The sequence below is a fragment of the Triplophysa dalaica genome, chromosome 18, assembly GCF_015846415.1.
Source record: "Triplophysa dalaica isolate WHDGS20190420 chromosome 18, ASM1584641v1, whole genome shotgun sequence".
In the NCBI taxonomy this organism is placed as follows: Eukaryota; Metazoa; Chordata; class Actinopteri; order Cypriniformes; family Nemacheilidae; genus Triplophysa; species Triplophysa dalaica.
In genome coordinates, this window is record NC_079559.1 from 14,498 (window position 1) to 40,039 (window position 25,542).

Consider the following 25,542-nt stretch of genomic DNA (forward strand, 5'->3'; position numbering starts at 1 on the left):
ACCAAAAAGGTTTTAGTAAAAGTTTTAGGCAACTAAAGGTTAAGCAAGCAAACAGGAACAAGTGACATCAGTAAGCCTTCTACAGGCATGCCATTAAATGTATTTTTGGACTCACCTCATGAGATGTCAGTTTTAAATCACATAAAAGTGGTAGAAGCCTCCAACAATAAATTTACCTTCAACCAAACAAAGAAATTAACTCCTCATGCTCCTTTCTGCTCTTTTCGCTTCTTTTTCCTCTTCTTGCTTTAATGGTGGTCAATAAGCAAATTACCGCGTTATTCTTTTTGTTCCATTGATGTTTAATGGCGGTCGGCAAGAAATGGTCGTTTACCTGATGCAGCGCTTTTTAAATGCGCCGAAAAACCCGATTTCCGCATTCATAACCAATCAGAGACGACCTTTCACCCAATCAGCTTTTAGTATTGTTGTGGTTAGAAACATTAATCTTAAAAACTATGAATGAAATACACATTATTATATAAACGTTAGAAAACTGTGTTATGTGTTTATGTAGCTGGATGTGTTGCAGGTGGGTATATTGTAGCGCACATAAATTTGTACTTAATAAAGAAGCGCTGTTTTATTTTTCTGCACAACTATTATAGGGAGATAACGGGAGTTCGTGAGCCGAGGGCTGTTTCATAAAAGATGCAAAGAAAAGCGGGTCAATTAAATTCCATTCTGTTAAATTCTATTAAATGCTGCTATTGTCAAGTAAATTCTAATTGACCAAAACTAAAGGAAATAATCATGGTAGGGTATAACGGCACTGCTTCGCTAAATCCTTTATTGTTCAATTCCGTTTCTTCGGCAACTTCCATATTAACCCATCCAAAAAATTTGACCTTTTTCATATTCCCAGCTTGAAATAAGAACTTTTTTTGTTGGATTTCAATTTACTGATTGACCTTGAAGATTAGCCCAGTAATCTATCATGAGTTGCTTCCTTCTCAGCTCTTGAGATACTTCCCCGATTTCCACATGAAGTGCTGCAATTGTAGAAGTTTTATAAGCTCCCCTAACTCCTAATGCTTGCGCTTGTAAAGTTTATTATTTTTGTAGTACAGATTTAGAGGCCCTCCCATACATTAAACATCCATAGTGTTAGACTGATCAAATTATTGCTATATAAATGTTTCTTAATCTATTTCTACTAGCACCCCCCTCAGTTCCACTTAAACATCACATTACATTTAGGCTGCGTCCCCCACTTGCGGTCTTGGCCACTTGAGAGCGCGTGCACGCGGCAGTAAGTAAGAGTGCAAGTGCAGTGCACTTAATGCACACTAAACCCACACTTTCTTGCATTCTGCTTTCGAGCGGAATTCAGGGCTTAGTGTATCCCATCATGCATCACGTTCTGGATATATTATGATATGTTGCGGAACGCATTTCAGTGCAAGTTATACAACTACTTTTTAAGGTTATATCTTTATTTATTCTATTTTTGGCTAACATGTGTTTTTCTTTTGTTTTTTTGCTTTTTAGGGTAAAGCTGCTTTGATACAAATAAAGCACTATAAAGTTATGTATTTTGAAAAACTGTTTTTTATCACATAATTAGAAACACCACATAAATTAACGTTACATGTTTGCATTTGCTAAGTGTGACCCATCAGGTTAGAAATACTATATGACCACATGGGATCTTCATGCCCACTAGAACACGTTTTTAATAAAACACAATGTCTAACAATGTCTCTTATAACCCTGACTGTTTCATTGTCATCAAAAATCAACTTTATTGCGCCAGTCCATCTTCACAACCATCCTTGCCAGCCTCTCTCTCCTCAGGCAGGACATTTACAACACACATAAGGCATGCAGTTTTCCCGTTGGATTAGTGACATGTAAGCAAATTAATACAAAAAAAAATGATTTATTATTGTGGTCTATAATTTAATTTATTATACTTATTCTTATTTTATTTCATTTATTTTTTTTATTTATAATGATTAATAAAGTCGCATTTGTTGAGTTATAAACATTATAAAATTAAAATGTATTTCTCTCAAGACGTATAATCATTATAGTTTAATTTTTTACTTTGAAATAGATCAGTTGCTTTTCTGAAATAAAACCTAAAATAATAAACCTTCAGGACGCATCTGAAATCCTGGCCAGGACGTGTCCGGGAAAAATGGCACGTATGGTCACCCTATAGTTTCTTGGTATTGTTGCTGTGTGTGCGTCTATTGAAATGTTAAAGTTCATTTTAATCATACTTCAAGTAACTTTTCAAAAATAATTGTTAACAGTCTGACAATTTACCATGAAATGTTACTTTTGGAAAATGAATAAAGGCTACTAACCCAAAAATGTTATCTTAACTATCAAGCATCAACATCACCTCACCTTAACAACTTAACTCAACTCAACTCAACTTTATTTATATAGCGCTTTTTACAATTTTCATTGTTACATAGCAGCTGTACATGAGACACATTGAATACAAGTATGAATTCTAAAGCAGCCCCCCCGGCCAGGCAGATACACAGGAACAGGAACACATCCAACAACAAATCAATCAATTTAATTTAATTTATTTACACAAATGATGTACTTGTTGCATCAAAGAGTGCAGAACAGTACTCTACTCTCAGCCAGTCTTGTCTCTTTGTTCCAAGGTTACCGCAGGATGCAGTTCATGCCCAGACCTGATGGCAGAGCTGAGAATGGGAAGCGGTGACCTGACAAGAGCTAAGAGGATAGAGCTGGATAAAGGATGCGACAACTTTGTTTTTCCTACAACATTTCAAATGCTATTAGATTGTTAATGATAATCTTAAATCCTTAATTTTTTTATTTTTATTAAGCCTTGTTGTGCAAGCACTGTTGGTTACGCATAGCAGTTTTCGGTCAAGTAAGTAACACTTCTGTTTTGTCGGAGTTTAGTAGTAAAAAATTGTTACTCATCCACATTTTTAAGTCAACTATGCAATCCTTTATTCGATGGAACTGCTGGGTTTCATGAGGCTTCGAGGAAATATAAAGTTGAGTATCATCAGCATAACAGTAAAAGCTAATTCCGTGTCGCTTTATTATATCTCCTAGAGGTAGCATGTATAATGCGAAGAGCAGAGGACCCAAGACTGAGCCCTGTGGCACACCGTACTGGACTTGTGATTTGCGGGACACCTCATTGTTTATTGCTACAAATTGAAAACGGTCGGATAAATAAGACTTATTCAATGCTATGACGTTAATGCCGACGTAATTTACGAGTCTATGTAGAAGTATGCTGTGGTCAATGGTGTCAAATGCAGCACTGAGGTCTAGCAGCACCAATAATGAAATACAGCCACGGTCAGACGCTAAAAGCAGATCATTTGTAACTCTGATCAAAGCAGTCTCAGTACTGTGACATGCTCGAAATCCAGACTGGAATTCATCATTAATGTCATTCCTTTGGAGGAAGGAGCATAATTGAGTTGAATCTACTTTTTCCAGAGCTTTAGATATAAAAAGGTAAATTCGATATAGGCCTGTAATTCCCTAATTCTTTGGTGTCGAGTTTTTTTATTTTTAAAAGAGGCGTTATAACAGCCACCTTAAATGCTTTAGGCACATGTTCTAATGTCAGAGATGAGTTAATAATACTGAGAAGAGGATCTATAATTTCTGGGAGCATTTCTTTCAGTAGTTTTGTAGGTATAGGGTCTAGCATGCATGTTGTTGATTTAGATGATCTAATGATTTTAGACAGTTCATCGTGATCTACTGTAGAAAATAATTGCAATTTCTCCTTAGGGGTGCTGTAGTTAGTTTGTTCAGCGGATTTCACTACAGGTTGCTTTGTTATAATTTTTTCTCTTATATCTTGGATTTTACTCGTGAAGTAGTTCATAAATTCATCACTGTTATGCTGATAATCAGAATCTGACGTCGATGACGACTTATTTTTTGTTAATTTAGCCACGGTGTTAAATAAGAACCTAGGGTTGTGTTGGTTTCCCTCTATTAGTGTTGAAAAGTAGGCGGATCTAGACGTTTTTATGGCATTCCTGTAATTTCGAGTACTATCCTTCCATGCTATACGAAATACCTCTAAATTAGTTTTCTTAAAGTTGCGCTCCATTTTACGGGATGCTTTTTTTAGAGTCTGAGTGTGTTCATTATACCACGGTGTTGGGCTGCTATTTTTAATTTTCTTTAAACGCAGAAGAGCAACTGTGTCTAATATTTCAGAGAAAGTAGAGTTCAAATTTTCAATAGTAAGAATTTAGTAGAATTTAATAGTAGAATTTAAGAAATAAATACTGTATGTGTGTCTGCATGTACGAAAACTGTCACAAAGGCAATTCAGCAAGTTAGCAACACAAACTAGACTCAGGTGTCAGTGTGTATATATTCATTCAGATTTCAACTGCATCTAAATAAGACACCAGTGTTAATAATTCTGCTCATTGATTTTAATTTGTATGTTTGGTTCAAAACATTGTGATTGTCAAGAACTATAATGTGACAACAAACAAGTTGCTGTCCAAACATTTGCTGGAAAGACATTTAGCTTAAGAACATCCTTAGGCCTGGTTTTACAGACAAGGCTTGGTTTAAGGCAGGACTATGCCTTAATTAAATTAGGATATTCCATTCCATTTTCTACCGCTTATCCGAACTACCTTGGGTCACGGGGAGCCTGTGCCTATCTCAGGAGTCATCGGGCATCAAGGCAGGATACACCCTGGATGGAGTGCCAACTCATTCACTCACACCCTACGGACAGTTTTTTCCAGAGATGCCAATCAACCTACCATGCATGTCTTTGGACCAGGGGAGGAAACCGGAGTACCCGGAGGAAACCCCCGAGGCACGGGGAGAACCTGCAAACTCCACACACACAAGTCGGAAGCGGGAATCGAACCCCCAACCCTGGAGGTGTGAGGCGAACGTGCTAACCACTAAGCCACCGTGCCCCCCATTAAATTAGGATATTGAATAGTAAAATGATTTAGAAAAAAACATTATAGGTGTGCATCTTGAGACAAAACAATGGCACTAACGCATTTAAAGATTTGTCATGTCACAGTATTTTCAGTTCTGACCAACATTGCAGTAGGACAGATTACAAGTAACAAAGAATTACAGTGCTTTACAGATGACATTTCTTGTACACATTTACACAGTAAACATTTCTGTACAAGTGTTAGACCATAATACAATGAATGACACATCATTTACATGTAACTACAGAGCAGCAAATGTACACAACGTGCGTAGTATACACATGGTAATGACACATCATTTACATATACCTACACAGAAGCAAATGTAGACACAATGTGCGTAGAGTACAGTGATTGGTACGTATTGTGGTCTTACAGCAAGACAGTGTATAAAGTTGTGCATGCTAGTGGGGGATAAAGTGCAGTGCGATAAGTAGATTGTGGGAGTCAAGAGTTTAAGAGTCTGATGAAGGGCTTAATGAGGGACATGAAGGATGGCGATGGTGGTCAGGTACTTCATCCAAATACAGTAGGATGTGGTGTTCAACGCCTGTAGATACAGGATAATTTGTTACAACATTAAACTGAAATAAAGCTTTGATTTATGTGATGTTTCCTTGTATATGTATTTATAATTGTTAAATTCATTTATTTTCTAACATCAAATTTACATATTGTTATTCATATTACATTACTTGATGCATTATGTCATTGATTCACTGAAAACGTATGCATTCACATGTTTGTAGTCTCTATTAATGCATAGATGGCATATGATGGCAATACAATTACATTTAGTAACCTATTTTAATACAATATCATTTTCAGGATAAAAAAATTATTGGTAAGCACTTCTCAATAATATTGTGCACATGTGTAGGTGTGGGCTAGCAATGCATTTCTAGGGTACACTTAATGTATTAGCAATAATACTTATATTCCTTGACAATAAAATCAGCAGTACTCTCCTAAGGCGAGATCATGAAGCAGCTGCTCGACATCTCCTTTGTGAAGACATTACAAACATGTTGCATATGCTGGAAAACTCATGGAAGGTAAAGTTAGCAGTACTGATGTTAATGCACCTGTTGTTGCGCTTGTTATTACTTCACACGGTTGATCTCTGGCCATGTATACTCCAGTACAGTAGGCGGCAGATATGCTCCTCAAACGTAATTTGCTCCCCGCCATTAAAAAGGAAAAGAAGATCATCAATATGGCGAACAACAGCCGATCGCATTCATACTACAGCCATTTAGAGAAAGCAGTACGTACCCATTTAGCTCCGTTGAGTACCTACCTACTGAAATTGAGTACCTACTCACCGAGTATACCATTTCGGGTTCAGCCACTCATTTTAATCTGGGACTAGATTTAAGGGGATACTTCATCCAAAAATAAAAATTCTGTTGTCATTTCCTCACCTTTCAGTTGTTTCAAATGTGAATAAATGTCTTTGTTCTGATAGAGAAAGATATTTGGAAGAATGCTCATAACCAGACAGATCTTAACACCTATCGACTCCCATAGTAGGACAAAGATCTTGAAGAATGTGGGACAGCAAATCGTTCTTGTGAAGCTTTGACTCATTGTATTTTTCCTACTATATGAGTCAATTGGGACTGAATCTGTCTGGTTATACGCATTCTCCCAAATATCTTTCTCTGTGTTCATCAGAACAAAGACATTTATACATTTTTGGATCAACTGGAAGGAGTTAATAATGACAGTATTCTCATTTTTGGCTGAGTTATACCTCTTACCCTCATCTGTGAATCCAAATGAGGAGGAAATGCCCTTACCCTAAGGGCATTTCCCTTAGGGTAAAATACCCTAACCCTAAGTTTTGCAAAAGCAAGAATTATTCATGTTAATCAATTCTTTGCTTCAATTGAACTATTTGACATAGATAGTACACCCTGTCTTTTTATAAGGTCAGAAAAAATATTCCTTCATAAAAATAATAATTGGCACTGAAAAATTAATATAGTCCCCTGACAAGAAAAGGTAGGAGTTTGGGTTAAATTTTGGCCCTCAACACCACTTTAAAAGAAATAACAGAAATAAAAGCAGTATTTTGGTCCTACCTTTAATATAACACAATTCTACATAATAATATTTCATGCTGTTATTCGCTACAGTTGTAAAAAAATATGTTTAAAAGAAAAATGACACCAAGGGATTTTTGTCCACCAGTCTCTATGACACAAGCTCACAAACTAGTATAGAGAGTGAAATTGTGATGGGTTTTAATGAAAGAGCGGAAACCATTTGCACTCCCAAAGGTTCTGAGTCCACAGTACATGTTCATTATGTACGGAACACAAGAATGTAGAAAAGTGGTGATAGCTGCTGATCGATACAGAAATACACTCTGACATGATGGAAACTGACACGTTTTCCGAACCACTGAGCCTACAAATATCTCCCCCAGTTCACAAATCTTGTTCCAGGATCTGAAGCTCCTCTTGTAATGCCTGGCCTCGCTCCAGTTTGTCCAGCTGTTCCTTGCTTGGGTTTTTCAGCTCTCCAGAATCCACCTTCTGCTGGAGTTCCTCCACCTGCCGCAGCTTCTTGCGCAGATTCTTGATCTTTTTGAGCTTCTCTGCAGCAGCTGCAGACGGATCTGTGCTGCCAGGATCGGGGTCCGGGTCGGAGCTGACCCTCCTCTCCTCTGCCGAGATATTCATTCTATCCATGTCTTTACTCAAGACCTCCTCGCTGGCCTCCTGATGGTGCTGACTCTGCTGTTTGCGTTTTTCTTTGCGCTTCATATTCCGTTTTGCTGTTTTTGAGACTCCAGGTGTGACACTCTGCCCGTCTGTTCCACTCAAAGCCTGCTGCTGCTGTCGGGCGATGGCCGCGTCCTCCGGGTTCATGCCGGGTGGCAAGTCGGGTTTACTCTTAAAGAACTTCACATACTTGTTTTCATAGCTGTTAATAAAAAGAAAGGCCCAGCTTTTCGTTAGTGATCATTTTAAACTACATAAAATAATATTTCACTCAAGGTTTTTTGGGTGTATTTGATTTGGCAGCGGCTATTTACACTAAGTTTAAATAGCGGTAGGTTCTGTTTGCACTAAGTGAAAATAGCTGTATTTTCTTTGGATTACAGACCTGCAAACTCAGAAGAGGTGAAAAAGGTAACAGCCATACGACCGTGGGGGAGAGGGGGTTTGTTGGGTGCAGTGCGATGGATCTGGGGGCATCCTCCCCATAAGAAAAAAAATATTATTGTAACATGTAAATTATGCATTCTGGCACACTCTTGACAAGAAAAAAATGAATATTTGCTTCACTTCAAAGCTGTCACACCAGCCAAAATTTGCCATTTAAAATGCATTTCTTCTGTCTTTTGGCCTGCACAAGTCTTCCAAGTGCACCACATGACGCCTATGGAGCAGCAACTCATCACATGACATATGACCTAGGCGAAGCTTACATGCAAATGAGACCCATGCTGCTGGTATAATGAGCACGGTCTCATTTTCTGCTACAGGAAAAAGAAGCGAAAAATATCGATTTTGGACGAATTTGAGATTTTCGTTCAAAAGAAGTACATTGTCCTCGTCTTGTGATGCCAATGCTGCAAGTCGTAATGAAACATCTAAAATGATCTTCATTTGTCTACGTTTGCTGATAGGTGCACCTTCCTAGGTCTTAATAAAGGATGCGTGTGTCCATCGGAAGCAAAGCACTTGCTCATCTGACATTTTGGTTTCGGTTTTAGAACATCCTGGATTGAGAAAATAAAGTGTGGGACTGTCGTTAAGAGTTATTAAGAGAGATAAACTGCAGGACCTGATTGTTATAATTGTATAAAAAAGTTATTAAGGGCTTTCATTAGAAAAAGTTCTAAAAGCAGATACAAGCAATACATCTGAGCGGCTTCTGATGACATATTAATGTACTATGAAGCGAATTGAATATTAAATATAACCAGTAGCCTAAACTACAGCTTCTACCACTGAAACTTCGGACGAATATGAATCGCACCCAAGTGCTTAGAAGTCCGATCAAACTGCGAACTGAACAATAAATATCATTTTCCATTTTCACTTTATCCGAGACGACACTTTGCTTTCGTCCCTTTCAGTAATGCTTCTCAAGGTGCAAAAATTACATTTAGAAGAAGCTTTTCCTGCCGGATCCGCGTCTGACGCTCACGCTATGATGTTGCCTGTATCAGTGCATTGAATGTTCAAAGCATTGCACCCGATGACTTACATTTTACAAATCACTAAGGATTTTAACCCACTCTGGGTCAAAACTCTTTGGATCTACAAAATTCACAAGAATGGAATATTTGGAATTCAAAAGGGCGAATTTAGCCGAAAAGCGGCAAGTTTACAGTATGTCCCTCAGAATTAATGTTGTACCGCGAAAAGTTGTCTTGCTCAATGGAAAAGACGATGCTTTAACCCCCCCCAAAAAGATGATGCTGAGTCAGGTTGTCCCAGTGACTAAAAAAGACGACGCTGTTAGTTGTTATCTTGATTCTTGTTGGCCAAACAAATACATAACACATAACACATAAATGACATAAATTCAAAACAGTCAAAGCGGAAAGCGACTAGTTTGCAGGTATAGGATTAAGCAGAAATAGTTGTTAGATGCTATTTACTTGTAAATAGTTGCAGATAACGTTACTACTTGCACCTCAGTATTGTTCTGCATTAAACATTATGCAATAATAACATACTGTAAATCATCAGATTTATAAAATGATGGCAACTTCTTGAGATATTAACGCCTAACCTTACCCTTAACTTTATGAATAAAAATAAATATGTGATAGAAAAGGTAAAAGAGCGTCTCCCCCGCCAGCTCTACAGACTTTACACCTCACGTCACAGGAGTCGCTGTTTGAAAGGCGTCGTTCCTACACTTCCAATCACTTATTGGGGCTATTTGTACTCAGTGTAAATAGACACTCCGATTTTATTTTCTCGTCGATATATATATACATAAATAAACTGTTGTTTGAGTGCTTACACGGGTACCTCCTCCTGCGGAACATATCCATCCTTCACCCGCCGCGGTTTCCTCCACGTGCCGTCCGGCCGCTGCGTGGCGGCGATATATTTCCCTTAAAGACACAAACACACAAGCACTTTACTGAAAGAGCAGCAGGAAGTGGCAGAAATGAGAAAAAAACATCTGGGAAAAACTTCAAATAAACGAATTTGATATGGATATATAATTACATAAATATAGTATGTCGTTACTGTTCCAATTTAAATTCCAATTGTTAAATACTTTGTAATACTAAGTTGGAGTGTCAACCAGCAACTGACGATTGTTTATTAACACTAAATCATCAATGTGTTGTTTCGCTTAACCACAAACGCTATAGTCGCCCTTTTAAATGTGAATATTGCTCCCCTTTACATGTTATATGCATTAGAACTAGTTGTTGTAATCATTCATCTGTGCGCACACGCACAGCGAAGTTTGTATAACATCGGTGTCAGAAAGTAAGAATTCAACACATGAATGTTTTACGCGAAAATAACAGGCGGATGTTTCGCGACCATCGCGTGCCTTAATGTTTAATAACGCACAAGGTCTTTATAACACGCCGGCTGTACATGCGTCAATGCGAGATAGAAATATTAACTTATGTGGACGAGTATAAATTAGACGTGAAATATTTTACCAGATTCATCAGTCACATAGGGGGTCGCCATCTTTAACAAGGTCGAACTTCCTCTTCCGCTCCTTGTAACTCTCAAGAGACTGGTGTGTGTGTTGTGGTAGTGGGGTTCTTGGCTACAAATTCTGAAATAAATGGTAGATTGTTTTCCACGGATATAAAGAATTTGTATTATTCTTTGATTTTATTACGGAACAATAGTAAAGCTGTTGAGACATCTCGGCTATTGGATATAATTCTTAATGTTTAGATGTATAACTGATGTGTTTTTGTTTTGGTTATTTGCATTGTGCAATTTTGTACTATAACATATTGTACTTTACCCTATTGATGAATAAAAAAATGTAATCAACGTGTAAAGGTTTATTTAACAATAAACTGAGCTGAAGTGATGTTTTGAGAAATCTGCGTTTATTTATTTTAACACAACAATTTAGTTAATTCTACATTTCCCTGTTTTTCAACATAAACACTGTGAAGAATTATTAACAAAGAAAAAAGGACTTGAGTAAGTTAAGTCATTCCAAAAAACTAAAACGTTATGCACGCCACTCTGATAGAAAAGTGTATATCGTGGAAGTAACAAATGAATACAGTTTTATTACAATTAATTGTTAAAAAAAATATGATGTAATTGGATGTGGTATGCATGTGTGCATTAAGTGAATCAATTGATGCAATTGTTCAAAAAAATCAACCAGCATGTCTCTGTGCTGGTGCACCAAACAAAAAACATCAAAAAGCATTTCTTCGTTTCGCTTCCTGGCTGTTTATTTGTGTTTATTTCTTTATTTAGGCTAATGGGTTAAAAGAGAAACCCTGTGATATGACATTATTTCCATTGCCGTTTGTTGCAGTGTGTGAAATAATTTAAGCATGTCTCCTGTGTGCACTTTTAACAGGAGCCTTTTCATTATCAAGTCAATTTATACATCTTTACATATCCGTCGAGTAGCTTTTCTTATATAAGTATTTTTGGTAAATACTGAACTGTAAATGAACCTTGATGCTGTTTCTTTATTGGCTTTGACGTGACTCCGCCCGCTTCAGCCGCGGTGCTGATACAAAACAGCTAGGGCGGATGTTAGGCGCGCTCTGGAAAACGGAAGTGACGTGTGAGCCGGTTGAAAGAAAAGACAGAAATTTGCACGTAGACGAATGAACGGCAGAGAAATCAAAGAACGCGAGTGTTTGTCAAACAGTCACAGGTTTTCTGCAGTTTATTCAGGTGAGCAATGAGCATTTGACAGCATTCAACAGTCTCGTGATGGCACGAATCCTGGGGTTTGTGAGCGCGGCTGCGCGCGCGCGATGCACTGCGCGAGTGCTATAAAAAACATTCCTTGTTTTCAAACGTTCGATATGAAATGACATCAAAGCTGATGTATCAAAAAAAGATGCATCGCATTCTCCTCCGTATTTTCATTTAAGCGTCATTAATATACCCATATTTCAACATACACTAGCTCTGCTAATGCTAGCGGGGGCGTTGCTAAGATACTGCCACATAATCATCGCGCGAGCCCAATGAAGACGAACATTGTTGTTGTTGTTGTTGTTGTTGTAAAGTCTTCCCTCTTTTCACAATTTTGTTGTCATTCACTTTCATCTCACTTACAGATGACCTTACACGGAGAAAACGGCACAATTGAATGAAGGGTGCAGACGGTGAATCTCGTTAGCATCAATTTTCAATACATCTGAAATGTGTATAAAACAGCAGTTCGTGGTCAAGCATAAGTGAACTTGACAGGAAAGTGAAACCTTGACATGATTTAATGTCTTCGTGACATCAGTAGTTTTAATGGTTTCCTTTAGCTCAATGGTAAGAGATTGGGACTAACAATGCCAAGATCGTGGGTTTGATCCCAGAGATTGCACACACTCAGAAACAAATGTAGAGTATAATGCAATGTAAGTCGCTTTGGATAAAAGTGTCTGCCAAATGCATAACGTAAATGTAATGGACTCCGTGTTGTGTCAAATAAAATCTGGTCGTTCATTCCTTGTGTAGTTCATGAGAGTTGTAGGTGTCATTGTGTTGCTTTGACTTTCAGGAATACATTTTGCTTTCTCTCACCGTGGCCCACTTCCACACAAGAAGACAGATTCTCCTTTCCTCTCACATTGTCATTACTCCGCTCGTGTTACGTCTCTTATTCATCTGGTGGCATTATGCACAGAACAGGCTAAACAGGAACTTAGACCTCAAATGAATCCTGTTGTTATGAGAGTGAAGTAACAAATCTCTTTCTGGAAGGATCTTCACTTTCACTCCGAGTTTATTACGATTGCATAAGAGCTGTTATAGCTGTGCTGCTCCTCTTTGGTAAATAGCCACTTGGTCTTCCTGTTGGTTTAATTATAGCCATCTATTGAATGTGGCTTCACCTGTTGGACTGCTGCACGCAGGTGTGTGTGTGACGTGCTTACAGCAGTGTGACGTTGTTGTGAGCGTGCCACAGAGCTGGTGGCATTCAGCGGCTGGGACACACGCGCTAGGTCAGGATTAGGATTGTGTGTGTGTGTATAGTTAAGTTTCTGTTTCCTGACAGAGTTTGTGTTTATTGAACTCATAAAGGTGTTTCTGGCTCCAGCTGGTTTACACAGGGTGGAGGCTGGTGTGGGAACGCACACAGTCATTGAATCTTCAGAAGCAAGACCTTTGACTGCTCCAGAGACGCTCGCTCAACGTGGGTAACATTTCTCCTGAAACGTGTATATCTCTAAATAATACCTAACTTACACATAATGTCTTCTGACGGTGTTTAGAACTACACATTTGACTATAGTGCAGTGTCATCTTACCTTAAACTAAAGGAGCAAAGGTTTGACCACTACTGCCAGTAAGGTCTTTACAAAGACAGGTTTTCAGTATTTGACAATAAAAAGGCTGCAGTCAACTTTTGAAGACCAAAGACAATGAACTCAAGTTCAACAAAAGTATAGTTCATGAAGTTGCTAATTCATCTGATGTGTTTGCTTGGATTGGAATCAGTAATTCTTGTCTGAGAAACGTGTGTGTTGTGTGTTGATTGGTGATGATCTGATGATTTTTTTTCGACGCTGTACAGTTAAAGCAGACTGAGGAGGACGATGATGGCGAAGAAGAGCTCTGGTAAAGGTGAGTGTTCTCTCTCTCTCTCTCTCTCTCTCTCTGTCTCTCTCTGTCTCTCTCTCTGTTTGGGTCCTTCAGAATTTCAGAGGTCTGGTCAGGTCTGCAGGTGAAAGTCGTTGGCTTTATTTAGTTAGATGAAATGTCACATTGGAATACTTCAACTGTTCTAGTTGCTTTTAACTAGTAAAGCTAAATAAATATTAGTGGTGAGGTAGTCTGTCATTTAAAAACAGGTCTAAACTTCATTTGTCATTCTGTGTATTAATGTTAGTGTGGTATCTGTACATGCTTGTGTGTCTGAGACGTTCTTCGTGTGACAGCATCATAAATTGTTTGATAACCCTTTTCCATGGAGTTGTAGTGCCTCTGTCAACATTCACTAGTTTTGTTTGGCAAATGAATGCGTGTCAATGGCTTTGCAAATTTCTGAACTCTGATTTTGTGTGTGTGTGTCTCCAATACTATAAATTGTGTGTTTTAAACACCCTTTGACCAGATGGAACCGTGTGCCTCTTTATGACTGATGTTTGTAAGCAGATCCATGTGTTATCAGGTCCACGGGTAAAAGGTTTCAGAAATGTTGTTTTAGGGAATTCCAGACACGTAAGCAGCTGCGTGTCATGTCACGTCACGCCACGCCACGTGTCGTCTGTCACATATGTATGTGCTTTAGTGATGTTGAACTTCAGTTTCTCTGCTGCTCATTGGTTACACTTATTGTCACTGTACACAGACTTGAAACATTCTGGCTTTTGAAAAGAGAAGAAATCCCATTGGTTGTTGTCATATGTTAAGTTTGTGAATGATAGAGCTTTAACAACAATTTACTTGATTATTATTGATGTTATAATTCATTATTGCTGTTATTATACTGTAATGTGTACCTTAAGAAACCTTGAGTGAGCCAGTTTAATGTGAAATATGTATTTACATTACATTTATTTATTTGGCTGACGCTTTCATCCAGTCAGTAGTAAGGAAGCATATACCATTTTGTCAACACACTAAACGGTAGTGATACTCGCCATGTTACTAGAAGGATTAAAGTTGAGAGAAGCAAAGGAGAGATTGAACATAAAAAAAGACAAGACACTTTTTTTATTATAGAGAAAACATGTTCTGTCTAGAACAGTTCTTTAGATCTATTTCGAATAATGTGGAGTTTTATTTTTATGTTTAAGTGGTATATTTCTCAGAGACGGTTCTGTGTTACGATATATAAATTCCTGGTAATGTTTACTACCGGCTTGCGCCAGGGCAAACTGTTATTTGTCTCTTTGTATGTATGTATGTATGTATGCATGTGTATATATATATGTGTGTGTGTGTGTGTGTGTGTGTTATTTGTGTATATTAATGGAGGAGAAAAGCAAATGTTGAACTCTGCCGTAATCTGAGCATGCTCTTGGTAGACTGGGTCAGTCATCATGGAAATGAGATATTGCTCTAGTTAGTCCCCCACTGAAATTTTCACTCACTTTTTTTTAAATTGCTCTCTCATATTTGTCTTGACATTAGTAAATGTGTCCTGAAATAGATACTTCACCAAAAAAATTAGAATTCTCTCATCATTTACTCACCTTCCAGTTGTTGCAGATCTGTATAAATGTATTTGTTCTGATGAACACAAAGAAGGATATTTAGAAAAATGCTTATAATCGGACAGATTTAGCCCCGATTGACTCATATAGTAGGAAAAATACAATCAGTCAAATGTTCCCCAGAACTGCTTGCTGACCAACATTATTCGAAATGTCTTTTGTGTTCAACAGAACAAAAAAATTATAAAAAAAAAGTAATTTTTCCTACTATATGAGTCAATGGGGGCTTAATCTGTCTGGTTATACGCATTCTTCTAAATATCTTTCTCTGTGTTCATCAGAACAAAGACATTTATACAGATATGGAACAACTGGACGTAGGGATGCACCGTTAATGGTATCTGCCCAATACCAAGCGCATGTACTCGTAATGACACACCGATACCAATGACCAATACCTCACATGACATACATAGAGCCCTTTGATTTACGCAATGCGGGAAACGCGGACGGAATCGAGGGCTCCAAAAATGGAATTTGCTGTACAACACAAATGTATTTTTTCCTAACAAGAAAGTAGTGCTTAACAGCTAACGAAAAATTCAGATACTGTTTGAATAAGTAGACTGCTTGATTTGCGTGACTGTGTGTGAAAAAGTGATGCGGTTGCGTCTACTGAACCTGAACGCACTGTGCTTGTGAAGCTTTCAGAGCCTGCGCATCACTGCACGAGGACACATAAACAAACACCATTTACGGCAATAATCCGTCAAAATAAAACTCTGGTTAACTTAAACGAATGATATTTCGGCGTACCGTCAAAATAAAAATCTGGTTGACTTGAACAAGTTATAATACACTCCCATTTTACCACACCACCCCCTCAAATTTTTTATATTTTGACCACAGAGTATATTGTTTACTTTAGCAAACTGAAGTAAATGTGCTAGTAAAATTTAACTTAATTTAAAAATAGTATTTAAATTTAAGTAGACCTAAAAACAAAAGAATAAAAAAGGTACCAGTTAGATACTGGTTTATTAACATAATTGTACATTATACAGGTATCGGTTATAGATATCGGTATCGACAAGTACCAGAAAAAAATATCGGTATCTGGTCTTTAAAAAATGGTATCGGTGCATCCCTAACTGGAAGATGAGTAAAGATGGCAGAATTCTCATTTTTGGTGAAATATCTCTTGAAGTGTCATGTGACAGGAAGGGTTGAACATTGGCACAGTTTGTTTCAGTAGTTTGGTTAAATGACTGAGGATACAGAGTGATAATGAACTGGAGTTTTTTAACAACACATCTAATGAATTGTACTTGTATGTCTGTGTATTCCCTGTCTGTCACACAAAGAGATGCAGACGTATGCTGTTGGATTTTAAAGATCACACGTCACAGGCAGTTTCTGCCAATCTCTCATTAATCTTGTGTGTGTACAGTAGTCTTTCATATGTTGTATCTTCAGAGAGTCTTTAGTTGGATCACATTTATAAAAGAGAGATACTGCTGTAACATTATTTCTGTGAGAACACAAGCTGTTAGAGGAGGAACTAGTGGGGAGAGTGGGATTGCACTGCGCTGCCTGTCTTGACACAGCACAGATAATGTTGATTGTAAGCAGGTCTCGCTCATAGGCGGGCTCTTTCTTTCACATTGCTGTGGGCGGGCTTTTCCGGCAGAATAGACAATTAAAGGAATAGGATCCCTGTGAAGACGCAGTGATCCAGAATTATAAAAAACTTTCTGAAACAAGTTGGAATGTATCAAGCAGAGAAATATTAAGGTAAACCTCCAACTCCTTTTTTAACAAGTTGACCATGTTAAGCATGAGAAGCTAGCACGTCTAAACGTGTACGAATGCATGACATCTCCGCTTTAACTTAAAGCCATCAGTCATTTGCTTTCTGCTTATAAGACTTTCTGAATGATTTGGGATCATTATCATAGCTGTCGGTTATGATAAAATTTGTCACATTCATAACACATGTTTGTTTCACCATTCTAAAATGGAAAGCTTGTACATGTGTATGGAATCTATTAATTGTTTTAGGAAAATATAACTAGATGGTTCAGTGTGTTAAACAGATTGTCAAAGAGTTCTGCCACAAACATTTATAATGCTGTTTAGGGATAGGAACCGGTGCCCAGTGAATCTATTCCTTGGAACCGTTAGCGTACCTGCTTAACGATTCCACTTATCGGTTCCGCTCATTGCAAATGTGTCATCATCATGACGTCACACATGCGCTGCGTTGTTTTGGTTACGCAGCAAACATGTAATCGAGGCAGAAGCGATCTAAAGCGTGGTTATATTTCACTAGAAAAGACACCAATGCGGTAATTTGCAACAACTGTAAAAGTTTAATTTCGGCAAAGGGAGGAACTACCTCCAATATGCAGAAACATTTGGCCACACAGCACGCAATTCATTTGCAGGACTGTCGCGTGTTTGATACACTACTACTGCGACACATCAACAACAAGTTAGTCAAGCAGCAGCGGAGCTAACAAGACGTCATCTGCTATTAATGCCGAAGGTAACTTCTCTATTTAGTTAATGTGAGCGCCATTTCATCTCGTATCGTACTTGAGAGGGCAAACATGACCATTTTTCTGCACAAAAATTGTTGATGGTTGTGTTTTTACAGAAGACCTCTTTTTATTTTGTATGTCAGTTGAGTTGAATTTTGTTTCAGGTAGAATATTGCCAAAGGGAAAAACTCTTCCTTGACTGTTTAGTCTGTGTTTTTATGGCACTTAAATGGCAGTTTTATTTTATTTTTTTGTCTGGACCAATGATGAATGTGAAAAATTCTATAGGTCCCTGGACTTTACTTTGTAGCCTACTTTTAGGTTTGTTCTGAGGTTGCTACACATAATTTGTGTATACTCTGAGTATGTGCTGTGTTCTTATCAGATATTAAAGGGAGTTAATACAAACAAACAAATTTGTACTTATTCCCTCACCCAATGAGAATCGATAAGGAATCGGATCGATAAGCAATATCGATAATGGAATCGGAATCGTTAAATTCTTATCAATTCCCATCCCGAATGCTGTTTTCATCCTCTGTCTCTCTCTCTTTAACTGGCTCTTGTCTTGACCTAAATATTTTTGCATAAAAGCCTTGATCCAGATCCTCTTCCAAGACTTTACCCTCTGTTGTAGTGAAAGGCTTTTTTTAAACTATTAAGACTAAAGTGTGAAAGCCGTAACGTCTTTGAATGTTTTGTGTGTAGATGTGTCTGGAGTGGTGTTCGATACTCACTCTAAGGTGGTGATGTCTCAAGGAGGAACATTTGAGAAGATGAAGGAAAAGGTCAGAACTCAATCTATATCCGGGTCCATGTTTCTTTGACATGCAAAGTTTTTAGGGTTAAATTAGTTTGTGTTTTGTTAGGATCACTAGATTTCTTCACATGTGTTTGTCTTCAGATTAATGCCGTGCGAGCTGTGGTGCCCAACAAAAGCAACAATGAGATCACTCTGGTGTTACAGCACTTTGAGAACTGTGTGGATCGTGCAGTGCAGGCCTTTGTGGAAGGTACAATCACATTCAGAGCATTTCCACTTTTCTACTATGCCTGAAGAGTTGATCATGAATGAAGACCGAGACGATGAGTCGTGTGTGTGTTTGTGTTGATAGGAAGTGCTGTGGAGATCCTGAAAGAATGGAATGTGACCGGAAAAAAGAAGGTTAGTGAAGGGTCTTCATTTGCTGAATCTTTCAGACGTGTTTGTTTTTTAATACACAGTGTCCTGTAAACCATAACCGCACACACATGGATTGGTGTCCTGCACACGCTGTAGCATTATGTTCTCTAGTCCGCTGTGAATTGGCCTAAACGTGACAATCATCTTCCGGTTCTAAAGTCTTTAGTGCAGGTTTGATTAAAAGGACTGTTTTTCCTCCCAGCCCAAGAAGAAAAAGAAGCCGAAACCTCAGACTGAGGCTCCTGTAGACCCTGCTCCTGCTGACTCCACCCCAGACGCTGAAGGTCCAGAGCCTCTTAATGGTTTTCATGCCAACGGTTCGGCAGACGTTGATGGAGATTCAATAGATTCTTTAAGTGAGCAGCTGGATTCCCTGGACAAAGCCGATCTGGGTTTGGAGACTGCTGCTCCTGAGCTTTCAGAGGCCACAGGTAGAGTTCCAGATGAGCATATGATGCTGAAGTTCCTGTGTGTGCTTCTGTATGATCTTCAGATGTTTGATGCTCTGCTGCAGGTGGAGAGGGGATGTCAAACCCAACACCCAGCCCCACCCCTCCACACACCACCGGTAATGAAGCACGACAGAACCATCCCAGTTCCCGCAGTAACAAGTCTCAAGTCAAGTCTGTCTCCAGCTACAAGAATTCCTCTGTGCCTGTTCCCTCTTCAGACACACAGCAAGGATCTTCTGGCAGAAAGATTGGTAATAACTGCTTAATTGTGACTCTACTGCTAGCTGTGTTTACTCTGTTTCAAAGAGACCGGAGTTCTATTATCTTTAGCCGATGAGGTGAAATCCTGTGACAAAAACACTTGCTTAATCACCAGAAATACTGTCAATATTGTCAATGACAAGGGAGATGTGTATGGGCTTAGGTTGAAATGTTTTATTCCGGTTGGTCAAATGGATGCTTTTCATTGCTATTAATATTTTGAAGACTGGCATGTTTTGATTGTTTGGAAAACGTCTTATGAATTTGGTCATAATTTAGAACTGTAAAGGTCCAGTGTGTATTTTTGGAGGATCTATTGACAGAAATGCAATATATTCGACATAACTGTGTTCAAAGGTGTAAAAAACCTTAAATAATGAAGTGTTATGTTTTTAATAACTTGGAATTAGTTATTTCTATGTATGTTATTTGCCATGTTGTGTCAGCCTCTGTAGTGCTGTGAAAGGAGGGGTGGAGTCAGGGAACACTTCAGCGCTAAATGCCGCTTGATTTTACTTACTGGTCCTTTAAGACTTAAAATGATGACAACTCAAAATTAGGTCTCTCAATCGATGAAAATATATATAAATACACGTGTTCTTCGTAAGTAGACAAGAGTGTGTGTGTAATTATTAGTTTAGGTGAAATTTGTGCACAGGTTCTCTTATCTCATATAGGGTTAGGGTTAGTTTAGTGATATTTGAGTTCAGTGACAGTTCATATAGAACTTACCGTTGTCATTCAAGTGTTCGTAGGGTTACACAATCATGACATGTTGGGTTGTGTTTTCTCAGGGGCTAATGTTGACCGCTCTGTGAAGGACCTCCAGCGCTGTGCAGCGTCACTCACTCGCTACAGAGTCGTAGTGAGAGATGAGATGGATTCCTCAATCAAGAAAATGAAGCAGACGTTTGCTGAGCTCCAGAGCTGGTATATCATGCTCACAACCACACGTCAACACAACACGTCTGCACACTTGCATAACATTCAGTTTCTGTGAATTTAGTGAAGTCGTTCTCCAAAAACATCATCTAATTGTGTTTGTTGCTTGCCACCTTTTTCGTGGAATGAAACTAGAACTGTAGTGTTGTAAGATGAGAATAAAGAGAGACAGGAAGGTTAGGAGAGACCAAGGGACTCTCAGTAAGATGGATAAAGGACCACAAACAAGGCTCAAACTCAGAATTCCTGTTCTACGTCCTCAGGCTACAGGCTACAATAATCAGTATACATTATAGCCATTTATCAAAGTCAAACAAAGATATAACAGAGCTCATAATATAGAAGTTCAGACAGACAGAGAGAGAGTCATGACATGTTTGTTTCTGTTCTGTTGTCAGTCTGATGGATCGAGAGGTGACGCTCTTTGCTGAGATGGATAAAGTCAAAGCAGAAGCAAGTGAGTTATTCTGTCTGTAGCCCGCTTTCATCATTCAGATGTGCTGCTGTTTTGTGTGTTCATATCTGTGTATGTCTTAGAGAGACATGTGTGAGGCAGACGTGTGTGTTCATGTCACTGGTGTTAAACGTGGACAATCACAACTGTGTTTATGTTCAGTGGCGATTCTGGACGGCCGTCAGAAGAGAGCAGAAGAGCTAAAGAGACTCACCGACCAATCAGCATCACTGAAAGAGGAACAGCTTACAGAACTACGAGCTGAAATCAAGGTATGTACGCACATCTCGCACACACACTTGTTGTGTTTCCGTAGACATAATGATTTGTATACCCCGAACCTATCATAAACCTTTCTGTATTGTTTCAAAACGCCCCAAAAAGAGCAAAATCTTAATGCTGTTTCGTGACGTTGGTTAGCCAAAGCATCTGCCATTCACAGGCAACGCACACAGTGGCTCGCATGAAACATTGTTGCTAACTTACCAACTGACTAGATGTAGCAAGTTTTCCCAACCCTTTGTTCAAAAGTGCATAGCAACAATCCTAGCATGTTTTTGGATCAACCCTAACTTTCAGGCAGGGATCGGCTCTCTCGGCATCTACTCCTTTGCATTGAGTGGCAGGGAGAACCTGCTCATTCAATTTACTGTAAAGCGACCAATTGCTGAATGATAGAGTACAACACAGCATTTCCAAAACCTGTCACTGTTATTGACTGTTAGGATATAGAAACTTGAAAACAGTTCACCTGTTATTAAGCACATGGTTAGGCTGTGTAAAATAATAAAGTCTTTCACATCGGCATCTTTCAGCACTGGGACCATCACCACTCCATCTATCAGTTTCAAACCATCTCCAAATCCAGCATTTATATAACATCCATCACTGAAATGCCGTGAACAAACAGACACACCTTAACTTCACTATCACAAGAGTAACAAGCTGCAGTGCAGGCCCACAGCGCAGCCCATCTTGATAAGCAGGTGTTTCTTCCGCTCGTCGATTGCCGCATGGGCGGCCTCTTTCTTTAGCCTTGCGTGGGCGTGCTTTTCTGGGAGAGTTGCCCAATAAAAGGAATATGATCCCTGTGACGACACAGTGATCCAGACTCATAAAAAACTTTCCGAAACAAGTAGGAGTGCTTTGGGAGTGTATCAAGCACAGAAATACTATGAAAGTCAGATTCTGTGACATGGCATGATACTCCATCTTTAAGAAATGATCACGGAAACGCTGCACACACACACACACGGAGTACTCTAACCACATGTTTATTGTGTCATTGTCCAGCATTTTGTCAGTGAGCGCAAATATGATGAGGATCTTGGTAAAGCTGTGAAGTTCTCATTCGATATAGAGCCGCTCAAGTGCAGCATCACTTCTTTTGGATCAGGTGGGAAAGTCAACTTGCCTTTGTTTGTTGTTTGGGTTAGGTTAGTTATATGGGTTGTTGACGATGTCTTTCTGTCTCCCTGCAGTTTATCATCCTCAGACGAGTTACTCCAGCCGTTCTCGCTGCAGCTCCACCTCTTCCTCTGTCACAAGCTCCACCTCCGAAATCCAGCCTCAGCCCTCTGCTTACATGGCTCGCTCTAATGTGCCACATAAACAGGTATTTACATAGTAGTGTCACACAACACGCATGCCATTTATCAATCTAACATCGTGCTTGTGAACATCTCTCATAAACTCATAAGTTTTGAACGCCACATTCACACCGTTGTGGTAGTTTCTAAAACATATTTACCCTTTTTACTGTGTTACTTTTATTACTGTATAAAGTGCAGAGATTTACTAAGCCTATTTTTGCTACAGGCTCTAAAGGGTTGTTTTCACTCATTTTGTTTTTTTTACAGTCAAATTCTTACACAGTGTGCCATCATCTGTGTGCAAGGTTTCAGAAATCAAATGTCTTGAAATAAATGAAGGTTATTGACCATTACTGTGTGACCATTCTGTGAGTTTGTAAATAGTTTTTTTGAAATATTGTTTATATGATTTTTATTTAGAAATTCTTAACAAAAGAATCTAGCACTTCAGAAATATACTGTAATGCATGCCTACAAGTCTTTTTAGTGTCACACATATGAGCCAGTTTTCTGGGTGTATTTTTTGCACTATTCACTCAAATGTGGTGCTGTCTGGAGCAGTTCCTGTCTAATTGAAAGCACAGGCCCACATCAAACACGGTTCATTGTCGAAAATCATCCCAATCGCCTCTTCTGTTGTGTATCTCCTCTTCGCCATGTTTTTTTTGCTAATTTGATTTGCTTGTCGTGCTCCACGAAAACAGCAGCGATTGTCTTACAGAATGCAAGACATTACAGTAATATACCATATATGTTCAAAAAAACACAGTTGGTCAACTTTTAGGAGCAAATCCAATGTTTTTGATAGCACAAATAGTTGCTAAAAAGAATACTTCTTACTAGAATGTGTCTGCAATGACACATCCGGTTCTTGGGTTTAGAGATTGAATTGTATCGGCTGTAGAAATCCTGACTGAAGAATAATGGATGGAGACTTTTCTAATTTTTTCGCTCGCACAAAAGAAACCGCTGAATCCTGCAGAACAAACATGCTCTTCTCTTTGCCTTTTCAGATTTTCCAGGGCAACAGGCGCATTATTCAAGGTTACCAGGGAAATCCGAGATATAATGGAAACGGCAATCAGGACCGAAATCCTGGTCGCACCAACTCCCGCTACCAAGGAGATCGTTACCATGGAGACCACAGGGAGACCCCTAACTCTCAGCCAGCCAATAGTGTGAAAAGCCCCTCCCACCTCTCAGCCAACCGCCCAGATCAACCCTCCCACAATGGGCTTCCACAGAGGCAACCACGGAGTCACTGCCTGTGACACACATACACGCGTCTCTGCTTGTTCACTTCTTATAACACACCTGTCACTGACGTTTACACCCGAGCAGTCGAGCTGCGGCCCCTTTCCTGTCCTACTCTTCTATTACACACTCTGTCTCACTCTCTCTCTCTCTCTCTCTCTCTCTCTCTCTCTCTGATCTTCTTACGTTAGGGGTTCTGTGTTTGAGTCGGTAGTGAGCGAGTGTTACTGTTAAACTTGTCAATGTTGAGAAAGAAAAGATTCTCTTTCTGTTATGTGTGTGTTCAAGTCTCTGATTTTCAACACTAAGACGACAGACTGAGTTTCTGTCTATGGGGGGAGGTCACAGTGGGCTGAAAGTAACTTATTGTAAGAGTGTCTTTTCAGATGTGTGCGTGGTGTTATTTGAAGTAATTTGCTTTGATCGAAGCTTGTCAGTTTCTGTTTGTCTTCACGTCCCCTCGATCAGTGCTAACGCACGAGTCATCATGACTGAATCTCATGAAATACCTCACACGTGCTCTTCGCAATCTGCTCTTATGCTGAGCTTGACTGATCATCGTCCACAATGAACTTCTGAAAGTTTCTTTTCAGTGAAGATCAGCATCGTTTTGCCCTTCTGAAAGACTCATTCATGTTTGCATGATGGAATATCAATAACACAGTCAGTATATAGTGATGCTGTTCTGTTTGCCAGAATGTCTGGACTGGTTTGCTAACGCTTACAATTTACATCAGTCCTGTTCAAGTTCAGGACAGAGTCTTTCATTGTTCCAGCACAGTTTCTTTTATCTCAGTCATGTATATATGTAACTATATGTATAATGTTTTGTAGCTTCTGGCCATGTATTTAGTGCTAATAAGATTGAACTACCAGTTAAGACGTTTAGTTCTTCCTCGTGTATAGAGAAAATTCTTCATTTCTTTCTTGTCAAAAATCTGAGATTGCTGTAAAATCAAGTGCCTTCAGTCTTGTTTTTTTTTTATCTCTGTTGTTTTTTCTAACTCATTTTTTTCTGCTCCGGTTTGGACCAAAGACGTCAGACCCATCCAGACACCACATGCTCCTGTCATGCAAACTGCACTAGCAAACACTCGTCTTCTTTCTTGATATTTGACCTCCTACTTTTTCTTGACTTATGAATAAAGAAGGATTAGTAGCAGATGCTCAACACTGTTTACAGTCTGTGTTTCTTAGTTTTGACACTTGTTCATTTAAAGACAACAGAGAAAGAATTCACTATTCTAATTTTAAATATTAAATAACAGCAAACTTTCAAGTGCTACCAGGGAGGCACTATATGTGCTATATTGTTAAAATATCAACATTTTTAAAAACATATTTCAATTATTATATCCCTTCTAATAATTAAATAGTCATACTTTTAAAAACGATTGGGCTTGTTTTTGACAATTGACCTTCATACTTGACATCACTGCCAATCAAGGACATTTCTCGGCCAGCGTCCAGTGGTGTGGTATATAGTTTGGGACAAAAAGTACAGCCTGTTTCACAAAATACTCTTAACTGCTTGTTTGTAAACCCCGTTTTGAGGGAAAAAAAATCTTATACCAGCTAACCTTAAAAATTTTCTTTA

At 38.8% G+C, this 25,542-nt stretch overlaps 2 protein-coding genes across 7 annotated transcripts; one reads left to right on the top strand and one right to left on the bottom strand.

The window, feature by feature from the left end:
* Nucleotides 1-7,176: 7,176 nt before the first annotated feature.
* Nucleotides 7,177-10,683, bottom strand: pym1 (PYM homolog 1, exon junction complex associated factor). 2 transcript variants are annotated; one of them, XM_056729944.1, is made up of 3 exons: nt 10,609-10,683; nt 9,953-10,038; nt 7,177-7,883 (listed from the first exon to the last, which is right to left on the bottom strand). In XM_056729944.1, exons 2-3 carry the CDS (start codon nt 9,973-9,975, stop codon nt 7,385-7,387), a joined length of 522 nt encoding a protein of 173 aa, XP_056585922.1. In that variant the 5' UTR covers nt 9,976-10,038; nt 10,609-10,683; the 3' UTR covers nt 7,177-7,384. The 2 variants fall into 2 exon arrangements, with proteins under 2 accessions (XP_056585922.1, XP_056585921.1); XM_056729943.1 differs by having other exon boundaries at nt 9,945-10,038; nt 10,609-10,677.
* A 1,025-nt stretch (nt 10,684-11,708) lies between these two features.
* spats2 (spermatogenesis associated serine rich 2) lies at nt 11,709-25,116 on the top strand. Of its 5 annotated transcripts, XM_056729571.1 has the most exons (15): nt 11,715-11,833; nt 12,226-12,273; nt 13,187-13,298; nt 13,680-13,729; nt 18,516-18,595; nt 18,712-18,820; nt 18,923-18,972; nt 19,193-19,421; nt 19,505-19,693; nt 20,498-20,633; nt 21,044-21,102; nt 21,262-21,371; nt 22,393-22,495; nt 22,581-22,714; nt 23,705-25,116. In XM_056729571.1, exons 4-15 carry the CDS (start codon nt 13,702-13,704, stop codon nt 23,960-23,962), a joined length of 1,485 nt encoding a protein of 494 aa, XP_056585549.1. In that variant the 5' UTR covers nt 11,715-11,833; nt 12,226-12,273; nt 13,187-13,298; nt 13,680-13,701; the 3' UTR covers nt 23,963-25,116. The 5 variants fall into 5 exon arrangements, with proteins under 5 accessions (XP_056585546.1, XP_056585549.1, XP_056585551.1 ...); XM_056729568.1 differs by lacking the exon at nt 12,226-12,273 and having other exon boundaries at nt 11,709-11,833; XM_056729573.1 differs by lacking the exon at nt 12,226-12,273 and having other exon boundaries at nt 13,203-13,302.
* The last annotated feature ends 426 nt before the right edge of the window (nt 25,117-25,542 follow it).